We start from the raw sequence: 12779 nt of genomic DNA on the forward strand, positions 1-12779 counted from the left end.
CTGGAGGCTATACACAGGTGTAAGCCGTATACCCAGGTTTTTTTCAGTGGGCATTGTGTATACTGACTTCTTAATCCATACTGATGCGTATCAAAGTAGTGTAGTGAAGGTATACGATTTATGTAGTACAATAGAGAAATCATGCACAAAGTAGCCTACACAATCGCAAAGCACGTGAAATATATTCACATGCGCGCAGCACACAACCTAGTTTCAGAAGAATATCATCTGCAGGCAGCAAGAGTATGCAGTTCTCAGCTGGTTTTGGCATGGAGCAGCTCACAGAAGAATGACATAGGTAGCCAGTAGGGTAGGAAAGACATTTCAATTTATGATATCTAACAGTAAACGCTAACTAAGACAACAATGGGTATGCAAACCAGGTATTGAAAAAGTTTAGTCCGAAGTGTTGGTTAGTAGTTTGTGATATGCAATTGTCATCATGTGCTGTTTGCATCAGGGGCGTAGACATGGAAGGGCCTGTGTGGACGAAGGTCAACCCACTGGGGAGCCAGGCCCTGTCAGGCCCACCCAATCAGATTGATGTGGTTTAAACATTGTTGTGGACTTAGACCATCACATTTTTGTATTTTTTCTATTTTAAAAAAACTATGATTTTGAGAGTGAAAATCTGAAAAATCTATAGGAAAACTAATTTAAAAAAACTGGAAAACATAGGATTTTTCACACAGGGTGACTTTCCTTCGCTGGGCGGGTCGTTTGGAAACTTTTGGGGAATTTCTTTTTACCCACTTCTCCAGGCACCACTACACCACTGCATAGGGCCGATGGAAAGACAATCACACACAGCATGATGTTAAAGGATAAGCTGTCCATAAATTCAGACATAATAAGCCAGTAGGTCCCACATGCAAAAGGACTCCAGTGGTGTTTGCATATTTGCAGAAATCCATTCAGATGTATTTTGTGGCTTTTGGCGAATGTGTTCTATGGCTTGTTTGTATAAAAGCCTACTGTAGCTCTGATTGGCTATAGCGCACCAGTCTGTGTAGACTCCGGTTCTGGACAAGACAGTTGTTTTTATTCGGTTTAATTTACTGCAGTGTCTATTCATTGTCCAAATGCACACTATATTGCTATAGAATTTTCACAAATGCCTTAGTATATATAATTCCCAAACATTCTAAGAATTTATGAAAATGTGAAAATAACCATATCTAAGTGGTAGCTTGTCAGAACATTTTTAAAAAGTGTCATTCTTCCTGGGTGTGTATATGAATAGATTTTAATAAGATTTAGCATCAACATCCTCTTTGATAACACCTGCTGCAGCCGCTGAAAACAAGCCAACAACAAAAGCTAGCTAGCTAGACCGTGGGAAAATTACTGCTCGCTATTGCGCAGTGACCTGTTGGCCTTCGGGAAGGCAGAAGTTTCCATACGTTTTTGTAAAATCGGTCCCACCCATTAAGTAAAAATGTGATTGGTTGATTCCACTGTCACTCCAAAATGTTGCCCTAATACAGTTGAATGGCAGATGCCTTTATCTAGCTTCTGATGACCTAGCCAATAGCTGACTTAGCTAGCTAGAATTATCTCCCCAGAGACTAGCAAAGAAAAATCCTGATAGGATATTTTTTTTCTCTTCAGTGTTAACCCTTTCATTTCCAACAAAAACTGAAGAGATTAAATCAGATCATTATTATAATAATTATTTTATAAATCTTTAGCCCTTCTCTGAAGGTGTAGAAGGCTCATTGTGCTCTACTGTGTTTGGGTTAGTAATCATTTGTATAGTGGCTCTCTTGTCCCTCAGCATGCCTTTATTCACTATTCTGAATGTCTGAAGAATCCATATGTTGTTCTGAAATATGAACACAGAAATACTGGACATTTTGAACTCTTATTATGGTGGGGATTTGACAAAATTACAATTATTGTCTTTAATTGGACTCGCATTTTTCTGGTCTCGGTCTTGACTCTGTCTCTGACCCCTTTTCCCCCGCCCGGTCTCGGTCTTGACTCGGTCTCGGCAACCCTCCAGTCTTGGTCTAGACTCGGATTCGATTTGCTCCGGTCTTGAATCGGTCTCGCTTTAGGTGGTTTTGAAGACAACACTGAAAAGCAGTAAGTTACCTTGATGATAGGAGTTAAAAGGGAAAAGCAGTAAGTTATCTTGATGATAGGAGTTAAAAGGGAAAAGCAGTAAGTTACCTTGATGATAGGAGTTAAAAGGGAAAAGCAGTAAGTTACCTTGATGATAGGAGTTAAAAGGGAAAAGCAGTAAGTTACCTTGATGATAGGAGTTAAAAGGGAAAAGCAGTAAGTTATCTTGATGATAGGAGTTAAAAGGGAAAAGCAGTAAGTTATGTTGATGATAGGAGTTAAAAGGGAAAAGCAGTAAGTTATCTTGATGATAGGAGTTAAAAGGGAAAAGCAGTAAGTTATCTTGATGATAGGAGTTAAAAGGGAAAAGCAGTAAGTTATCTTGATGATAGGAGTTAAAAGGGAAAAGCAGTAAGTTATGTTGATGATAGGAGTTAAAAGGGAAAGGCAGTAAGTTCCATTGATGTTAAAAGTTAAAAAGGAAAAGCAGTAATTTACCTTGATGTTAAGAGTTAAGAAGGAAAAGCAGTAAGTTACCTTGATGTTAAGAGTGTAGAGGTTAAAGCAGTACCTTGATGTTAGGAGTGTACAGGTTTCTGAGTGAGGACAGGGCAGTGGACAGGCCCTCTGTGCTGTAGGAAACCCACAGCCCCTGGAGGATGGACGAGGAAACCCCAACCTTCTTGCTTAGGCCCTGAAATATAGACATAATTTGAGCTGTCACTGCTTTGAGTTGTGCTGTGTGCATACGAAAGTGTGTGTGTGTGTGTGTGTGTGTGTGTGTGTGTGTGTGTGTGTGTGTGCGCGTCTGTGTGCGCGTCTGTGTGCGCGTCTGTGTGCGCGTCTGTGTGCGCGTCTGTGTGTGCGTCTGTGTGTGCGTCTGTAGGCAGTGTGGTTAGGTGAACCTTGAAGATGTGTGCTTTGAGGATGTGGTGTCCCAGTTCAATGGTCTGCTGTCGGTTCAGCTTGGTCTCCTGGCGAGAGAACCAGAAGGCTAGCAGGGTGTGGCCACTCCTACAGGGAGACAGGGAGGAACATAAACCATGCGCTTCTGCACAAATAGTTAGGGTTAGTAGATAGTTCGATGTAATGTTGTTGAACATGCTTATTCCTGCTTATTCTAGGAAACATCCAACAGTGATTTCTGGAAAAGCTAGGAATTTGGGGAACGTTTTGGAACTTTATCTGAGACTACATCAGTCTCTCATATAGTACCCACCCCCCACACACCAGGAGACCCGTCCACCCACTGACCTGGGGTCACACAGGAACTTGGTTTTCTCCCCCTCCTCCCTCCAGATCAGCCACTCCCTGAAGGATGGGTGAACAAACATCCTGGTCCCGTCCCTCCTCTTGACCAGGAACATGGCTAGGTTGTCTATGCGCTGTGTGAAGTCCTCCCAGTCCAGCGTAACCTGCAGCAAAGAGGGTGAAACCAAGAAACTTAGCTTCTTAGCTGTGCACATGCCCAGGAGCTTTGCTAAGGCTGTTCTTTTTCACGGGCACTATCGTTGCTATCCGGTATACAACTGCACATGCCCAGGTAGTGTTAGCATGGTGGCTAAGTGTGACATGTTTTCCTATGGGAAATGCAAACGGTTCCCCGTCAGTGCAATAAGTGTATTTGCCTGCAGGGAGCCGGCATTGATAGCCTGGTAGATCTGTTCGTCAGTGAGGGGGTGGAGGGATGCCACGGCCACGTTGAGTAGGGGGAGGGCCCGTTCGAAGGACGACTGGGTAGGGAAACGCATGTTGCACTGCAGCAGGTACACCTCGGCCAGGTTGACGGGCACCACCTGGGATCAATGAATCAATCAGATATTTTCTATCAATAAATAAATCAATCAATCAGTCAGTCAATCATTATTATAGCATATTTCTTAGATAGGGAGTGCAATACAATGTTCTGTATAAAAAATGTATATGGCACATACAGTGCCTTCAGAAAGTGTTCAGAGGCCTTGACTATTTCCACATTTGTTTACTTTACAGCCTTATTCTAAAATTGATTAAATAAAACATTTTCCTCATCAATCTACACACAATACCCCATAGTTAAAAAAGCGAAATCTGTTTTTTAAACATTTTAGCAAATTTCTTAAAAATAAAACAGAAATACCTTATTTACATAAATATTCAGACCCTTTCATATGAGACTCGAAGTTGAGCTCCAGTGCATCCTGTTTCCATTGATCATTCTTGAGATGTTTCTACATTGTAGCCCACCTGTGGTAAATTCAATTGATTGGACATGATTTGGAAAGTCACACACCTGTCTATATAAGGTCCCACAGTTGACAGTGTATGTCAGAGCAAAAACCAAGCCCTGAGGAAGAAACAAATTGTCCTTAGAGCTCCAAGACAGGAGTGTGTCGAGGTACAGATCTGGGGAAGGGTCCCTCAAAAAATCTGCAACATTGAAAGTCCCCAAGAACACAGTGGCCTCCATCTTTCTTAAATGGAAAAAGTTTGGAACCACCAAGACTCTTCCTAGCTGGCCGCCCGGTCAAACTGAGCAATCGGGGAGAAGGGCCTTGGTCAGGGAGATGACCAAGAACCCACTGGTCACTCTGACAGAACTTCAGAATTCCTCTGTGGAGATGGGAGAACCTTCCAGAAGGACAACCATCTCTGCAACACTCCACCAATCAGGCCTTTATGATAGAGTGATCAGACGGAAGCCAATGCTCAGTAAAAGGCACATGACAGCCCGCTTGGAGTTGGTCAAAAGGCACCTAAAGGACTCTCAGACCATAAGAAGCAAGATTCTCTGGTCTAATGAAACCAAGATTGAACTCTTTGGCCTGAATGCCAAGCGTCACGTCTGAAGGAAGCCTTGCACCATCCCTACGGTGAAGAATGTTGGTGGCAGCATCATGCTGTGGGGATGTTTTTCAGTGGCAGGGACTGGGAGAATAGTCAGGATCGAGGGAAAGATGAAGTACAGAGAGATCCTTGATGAAAACCTGCTCCAGAGCGCTCAGGACCTCAGACTGGGGCGAAGGTTCACCTTCCAACAGGACAACGACCCTAAGTACATAGCCAAAAACATGCAGGAGTGGCTTCGGGACAAGTCTCTGAATGTCCTTGAGTGGCCCAGCCAGAGCACGGACTTGAACCCGATCAAACATCTTTGGACAGACCTGAAAATATATGTGCAGCGCCACTCCCCATCCAACCTGACAGAGCTTGAGAGGATCTGCAGGGAAGAATGGGAGAAACTCCCCAAATACAGGTGTGCCAAGCTTGTATCGTCATACCCAAGAAGACTCGAGGCTGTAATCGCTGCTTCTACAAAGTACTGAGTAAAAACCTATTTTTGCTTTATCATTATGGGGTATTGTGTGTAGATTGATGAGGGGAAAAACAATTTAATCAATTTTAGAATAAGGCTGTAACGTAACAAAATGTGGAAAAACTCAAGGGGTCTGAATACTTTCCGAATGCATTGTATATACTGAACATGTAAAGTGTTGGTCCCATGTTTCTTGAGCTGAAATAAAAGATCCCAGAAATCTTCCATACGTACAAAAAGCTTATCTCTCTCATATTTTCTTCACAAATTTGTTTACATCCCTGTTAGTTAGCATTTCTTATTTGCCAAGATAATCCATCCACCTGACAGGTGTGGCATATCAAGAACCTTACAATAAAAGGCCACTCTAAAATGTGAAGTTTTGTCACACAACACAATGCCAAAGATGTCTCAAGTTTTGAGGGACCGTACAATTGGCATGCTGACTGCAGGAATGTCCACCAGAGCTGTTACCAGAGATTGTAATGTTCATAAGCTGCCTCCAATGTCGTTTTAGAGAATTTGGCTGTATGTCCAACTGGCCTCACAATCGCAGACCGCGTGTAACCACGCCAGCCCGGGACCTCCACATCCGGCTTCTTCATCTGCGGGATCGTCTGAGACCAGCCACCCAGACAGCTGTTGAAACTGAGGAGTATTTCTGTCTGTAATAAAGCCATTTTGTGGGGAAAAACTCATTCTGATTGGCTGGACCTGGCTCCCTAGTGGATAGGCCTGGCTCCCAAGTGGGTGGGCCTACTGATCGCTGCATCATGTGAAATCCATAAATTAGGGCCTAGTTGAATTGACTGATTACCTTATATGAGCTGTAACTCCGTAAAATCATTGAAATTGTTACATGTTGCCTTTGTATTTTTGTTCGGTGTAATTAAAAGTAGGATAAAGAAAATAATAAAGACAAGATTAAAACTAAGGCAATAATGCATACTGTAAATCCCCCCCCCCCCAGACAGGCTTACCTTGTAGCTGGAGCTCTTGAGGACCAGGTACCCCTTCTCTATAAGGTCAAAGGTGAGTTTTAGGTACAGGTAGGATCCCTGGCTGAGGGCCTTGAGGTGGGCGGAGAGCTTGCCGAAGGTGGTGTTGTCCATCTTGCCATTTAGAGAGATGTTGTTCTGTATCTCAGGACTGCTGTGGATGCGGTGCAGGATATAACCCTGTAAATCCTGGTCTATAGCATCATTTTCCTCCAGACCATCCAGAGAGATATGGTGGAATGGGAGCAGCTTGGTGATCTCCTATAGGAGGGAAGTAAGGGAGGGGAGAGGGGAGGATGAAGGGAGAAGGAGGAAGAGGGGGGAATGATGGATGAAGGAGAGGAGGAAGGAGGAGGAGGAGGAGAGAGGAGGATGAAGATGTATGGAAGAAGAAAGTGGGAGGAAGGGAGAAATGGAGGAAGGAGAGAGGAGGATGAAGGGGGTTGGAAGAAGAAAAGTGGGGGAGGGAAAGAGATATATGGGCAGTGTAACAAGATGTACAAGCAATCTTCCACTGATGTCAATCTATTGACAAACTCTTTCAAAAGACAATTATCCTTGCTGGTGTTAACAGTGTTAATCTTGTATGTTTTTACTTGCCACACGCTTACCGGAGGGGTAGAGGACTGTAATGCGTATAATGTGTCTACCTGTAATGTGGTCCTAACAGTGACCACCAGTTTGAGCCAGGGGGGAAACTTGCTGATGGTTTTGCTGAGGAATGAGACGATGGTGTCTCCGTAGTCAGGCTTGTGGAACTCTGCCTCATTTAACCCATCTATCAGGATGACCAGGTCATCTTCAGAGGCGATCTTCCTTTCTGAAAAACACACACAGAGAAAAGAGTCAATATGGACCAAAAAACTTGATTGCAAATGTTCTGCCTAATGTACTCTTGCTAAAATCAAGAATACATGTGTTGAGGATCACGCCCACTGACAGAGTCACTAGGAGTAGAGACAGTTTTATCACCTTTGTAGAGAGCGTCCAGGGGTTCTAGGGGTGTCCCCCAAACGTCACCCTATTCCCTATATAGTGCACTACTTTTGACCAGAGATTACCTATATAGTGCACTATTTTTAACCAGGGCCTATAGGGCTCTACTTGTAACCAGGGCCTATAGGGCTCTGGTCAAAAAAAGAATATATAGGGAATAGGGGGACATTTGGGGGACACCCCTAGAACCCCTGGACGCTCTCTACAAAGGTGATAAAACTGTCTCTACTCCTAGTAAGCTACCATTTGCGACCAGAATTCACCTTTGTAGAAAGCATCCAGGGGTTCTACAACAGCAAGTAGAGTTTTCTATGATCAAGTTATCTAGGGGTGTATAATAGGAGCAGAGAGTTGTATCACCTTTGTAGAGGGCATCCAGGGGTTCTAGAACTCCTCTTCTGAAGGAGGCCAGGGGATCCTGAACGCAGGAGCGCAGACTGAGCATGCTCTGTAGCTGTGGCTCCCGGAGCAGCAGCTCTCTGTAGGCGATGAGCTGTGGCGAGCGACACAGCAATGCTGCCACATTGTGGACAAACTCTGGAACCAGGCACGTGTAGGCGTTGTCCGCCTGGCAGTAGTGGTACGCCACCACCTGGGGGCGATAGAGAGGGGGGAGACATGATAGGTCAGTAAAAGGTGGTGGAAAATACAAGACTGGGTTATGGTCATTAGGTCACACTGTAGCAAAAACATTTCAAAAAACATTTAAAAATAAAATGTGCATTTCTTATTGGACCAAGTCCAGGTCAATACCTGAGATTGGTGCTTAATGAACACGATCCTGTTTTATATGTTTTGACAATAAGAATCAGGTTTTATAAACTGGCGCTGCTACAATTGATTTGGGAGTGAGTCAACTAGTTCATGGTGGATGATTGCAGTGTAATGAACATATTACGTCTCGTTTCTCCTTTCGGTTTTCAGCTAATAAATAATTCAGAGCTCCCTGCCATTGAGAAAAGATGAATGTGAATGAGTGTGTGTTTAATTGCATGTTTAGACGGACACCCAGAGGAGTCAAAAGTCTAAATGATTATCAGCACAACACAGATGAGTAATCTCAGTGTGTTTCTCTATAATAATACATTCTCAGCACGGTGAGCACAAAGCTTTATAAACTGCCATGAGCAGATAACACAAAGAACAGATGGGCGTAAAAGAGGAAAGGAGAGAAAAATAAAATGAAAAAGAGGAGGAGGTGAAGTGAAGCAATTAGAAAGCTGCGCCACCAGCAAGGTGTGTCCAGCTCGGGGACTATGACAGTTGACGTGGACCCAGCGCCAGCCTCTGTTCCTCTGTTTCATCAAGGAAACCGCAGGGATAAAATAACAAATCAGGATAAAATGCTAATTGAGTCACAGAGGAATGAAACAGGGCTTAAAACAAAGGGAGAAAAGTGGGAACGGGCTCAATTATTAATGCATCGAGTTAACAAGATATAATGGCTTGGCTGGGAAATGGCTTTCTGCAGGTATACATATTTCATAAGGCTCCCTGGCAAAGTTGTTTTTTCTCTTTTAAACACATCTGCATAATGCAGCAGTCTGGGGAGAGGAATGGGGCTGGGGCTGGGGCTACAGATGGCAAGGCGCGTCTGTCACCCCCATTTAGGGGACATGGGAAGCTGAGGCTATGGTATGATGTGAGTGGTGTGGGGATTTAGAGAAGCCACTAAGCACCGCCTCACACATTATTCATATTTAACTTCAGACTAGTCAGGTTCATAAATGTTAACACGTTTACTCCACTGAAAGAGAAAGAGTTGTTAGAAAGAATGTTTCTAGGCCAAACTGGATGTTTGCAATTAAAACAGCTAGGCTTGTATACTGATGTCTCAAATGTGCTGTGAAACTGGTCCAAAATCCAGACTCGCATGTCACTTAGTATGAAGACGTGTCGGGCATGCATTCTAACTGGTCTGCTAGCTTGGCAATGAGGGTATAGTTGTTTTCGGAGAGTCATCTTTTTTTACCTGAGATGCCAGTCTCCTCATGGCCTCCTCCTGGCGTCGTCTCATTTCAGGGGTCCCGGGACAGCTGCCCCCTCCCAAGGTACCCGTGCTATAGGCCGGCTGGGGCTGAGTAAGGGGGAGGTCTCCATCTGAGAAGAAGCATAGAAGGAAGAGGATTTAACCAATGGCATGTTTGTCAAACCATTTTTATATCACCTTAAAGGGTCAATCTGCCGTTCCAACAATAGCAAAGCATGCACTCCGCCTCTGTTTTGTTCAACAGAAATGTTTTTTAAAAACTTTATTGAAAGCTGACTTGTTGGTTGTGGCCATTTTAATAGCACTCTCTATTCATGAGTATCTGAGCCTACGTTTGGGAGAGGCCTGCGGAGAGTCAGAGGCGATCTGTCTCATGCGCGTTCCGTGGCAGCTCAGCGCCACCAGACGAGAGATGATGGCTGTCTTGCCATAGCCAATGTTGCCCACGACAACTACGCCGAGGTTGGTGATATTGTTGCCTCTGTTGAGATGGACATCGACCTCCTGGAACAGCCAATCACGGCCGGTGAAGACGGAGTCCATGGTGATGCTGGGCACCTCGAAGAGGAGGGGCTTCAGGGAAATGTCAGGTGGCCGGTATGGGGCAAACCGCACTGGAAGGGCAGGTGGGCGAGAGAGAGAGAGGACGGACAGTTACAATGGTTGCTCTTTATTTTACAGAGAAATGCTGCCACTACATTAAGATAATGAGTGTGTATGGCCTATAGTGAGTCCTGACGGTCATGGGACTTCCTCCTACTGCTGTAATCACTACTGTAATCACTGCTGTAATCATGTGTGACAGAGAAGAGATTCAAGAGAAATATTAATTTGTTACACAATTGAAACCTGTATGTCCTAACACAAATGCTATTATTTTCCCTCACTAGGGGGAGTCATTAGATAAACGTCTGGTCTTTCAAAGACTGTCTGGGCATCCGTTCATCTGAACACGAGTAGTATTAAAAAACGAATGGATGTAAACTATGTTTGGACTAAAATATATCTCTGGAGATGAGAGAAGAACCAAATCTAAACAGAAGTCCTGCTTCTGTATCTTGTCTTTCAGGACAGATTCTCTTAATTTTACAGTTCGCTGTATTATCTGAAACAACATCAGTGGAATCATGGACAAAAGGCATGTGCCAGACATGTAACCAGATTAAAGTAAAGTAAACTTACATGATTGGGATTGCCAGGCATGGTTGTTAGCAGAAGCTGGGACAAACAGAAGTGAGAGACAAGAGGAGGCAATGAAAGAACAGACAGGGTCATGGAAAGCATAACAGAATGGACACTGGCAGCCGTGTGCAGTCTGCTAATGGTGCAGAGCAGGGTTGGTGGTCAAAGGTCAATTACATTTCAATTCAGGAAATAACTGAAATTCCAATTCTAATTCCAATGAAGAACTGGAATATGGAACCGGCCCCTAACCCTGGTACAGAGAGCCGCATGAAGAGATGGAGACTGCAGCATCAGATATCAACTAATATGCTATAATAACATCTCCAGATCCATCTATTGTAAGGCAGTACACTCCCAAAAAGAAATATCCTGTGGTCAAGTGATATCTATCTATTGGTTTAGGGCAGGCAACACAGTACAACATAAATGCAATAGACAGAACATGAGTCAGGGCTGGGGAGAACACGTGTGATTAACTGTGTGTGTGTTACATAAGGAGCATCAGAATATAATGAGCTCCAATTACTGTTATTTATATAATATATTCCTTCCCAAAATGTACAAAGTGCTGGGCCAAACATGTTTTACAGCTAAGCCAATAATAATAATAATAACAAGATGGGAAAAATGGTTGATGACCGCACAGTAGTATAGATATACCTGGGGAAAAAGCTACTTTCAATCTGTGAATATAGCCTGACATCAGCGGCACAATATATTATGTATATACAGTCTAACACAACTTGATAAACTCGATTTAGCTGAATCACCACAAAAAAGCTGACAATACACAAACATGGACACACAGACAGAGACACGGAGACACACACACTGAGCCTTGGCATAAAACAGTTGCTGGGACTGATGCAGCACACCATCTCAAATCTTTCCTGCATTGCTATCCTTCAATTGATCCTAAGACTGATTAATAACATCTCATAGACTATGAAAGAGTGTCGTAGATATCAGTAATGGAAAAAATGAAAACACCCAACACTTTCTCTTCACTGTGTTAGTTAGACCAGGCACCGGCTATAGCAGATGACAATTAATACGGTGTCCTGCATTAAGTGGTGCTAATCTCATTAAGTGACTAAATGCCAGCGCCAATACAGCGCTGGCATTTAGTCTCCTCTCCCACTGTAATCACCTCACACAAGATACTACTCAGCACTAGCAGTTGTCTATGGCAAAGACCATTAAGCATTAGGCCTATTAGCTAAGTCATAGTGCCTCTGCTGGTCTGCTGCAAGGTGATAAAATCCTAGAAACATGGCTGCCATGTTGTGAGCAGGAAGGAGGGAGCATGGAGCAGGTCTGTGGGGGGTGCTGTATCTGGAGCTGCATCACTTCCTGCTTAGACAAGGCTGTGAGAGGTATAAGCCCAGGGATCACTCTGCTCCTCTCCTCTCCCCCTGACCAGCTAGACAGAGTGGTATCACTGTGTGTGTACGTGTCCAGACGGAAAGGCTCACTCAGACACTTTCATTATTCACAAGGTGAGGATGACAGAGCAGGGGAGGCTGAAAGAATGGAGGGAGGTGAGGAGGAGTGGTACTTCAGTCTGCTCCATATGAAGGACCAGGGTTACATTAGGCCCAGACAGCTCTACTCCACAGATGTGCGTTTGTGTGTCTGCCTCGGTGCGTGCGTGCCTACATTTGCATGCATGGATTTTTGTGCCTGCATATGTGTGTCTAGAATGAGTGTATTAGGTGGGCGGCAATCTAAGAAACTGCATCTGCCTGATTCACCAGGTCTATCACCATCTCTTGCTAAGCTACTGTACCATGGCCGTTTCCCAAATGGCACCCTATCATCTAGTGCACTACCTTTGACCAGACCCCTATGGGCCCTGTTCAAAAGTAGTTCACTAAATAGGGAGCCATTTGGGACACATAATCTCTTCTCCCTGCTATCTTCACTCTGACTCACTCACTGGGCTTAAAACAGCATCACTGAGCTAGTCTCTTGATTTCCCTGACAGCATCAAACAACATAAAACAAAGGAAGTGAAGCAGTGCCAACCAAGGAGGACGCTTCAGCATTTGGTTACCATCTGACTAGCACAACAACCCTCTCATACATACTCACTATAGTATAGCAGCTATGTGTTGCTCTCTTCGCGACCATACCTACTTTTATAGCAGACAATTTGTTCTCCTTTAAAACTCTCTGTGCGGCCATACCAACTAGTTAAGTAAGTCTCTCTCTCTGAAGTAAGGGGGTGTTGTGGTGTAGTTTACTC

At 44.0% G+C, this 12779-nt stretch overlaps 1 protein-coding gene across 9 annotated transcripts in view; it reads right to left on the bottom strand.

Annotated features, from left to right (window-relative positions):
- tanc2b (tetratricopeptide repeat, ankyrin repeat and coiled-coil containing 2b) overlaps window positions 1-12779 on the bottom strand; it is a 242648-nt gene that overhangs the window by 32604 nt on the left and 197265 nt on the right. For all 9 annotated transcript variants that reach the window (XM_029765078.1, XM_029765077.1, XM_029765075.1 and 6 more), the window contains 10 exons: window positions 10529-10564; window positions 9679-9960; window positions 9329-9456; window positions 7717-7948; window positions 7011-7180; window positions 6343-6621; window positions 3696-3863; window positions 3322-3482; window positions 2973-3081; window positions 2639-2761 (listed from right to left, as the gene is read on the bottom strand). In XM_029765078.1, coding sequence (XP_029620938.1) covers window positions 2639-2761; window positions 2973-3081; window positions 3322-3482; window positions 3696-3863; window positions 6343-6621; window positions 7011-7180; window positions 7717-7948; window positions 9329-9456; window positions 9679-9960; window positions 10529-10564 — 1688 coding nt within the window. The remainder of the gene's footprint in view (window positions 1-2638; window positions 2762-2972; window positions 3082-3321; window positions 3483-3695; window positions 3864-6342; window positions 6622-7010; window positions 7181-7716; window positions 7949-9328; window positions 9457-9678; window positions 9961-10528; window positions 10565-12779) is intronic.

The sequence above is a fragment of the Salmo trutta genome, chromosome 10, assembly GCF_901001165.1.
Source record: "Salmo trutta chromosome 10, fSalTru1.1, whole genome shotgun sequence".
Taxonomy (NCBI): domain Eukaryota; kingdom Metazoa; phylum Chordata; class Actinopteri; order Salmoniformes; family Salmonidae; genus Salmo; species Salmo trutta.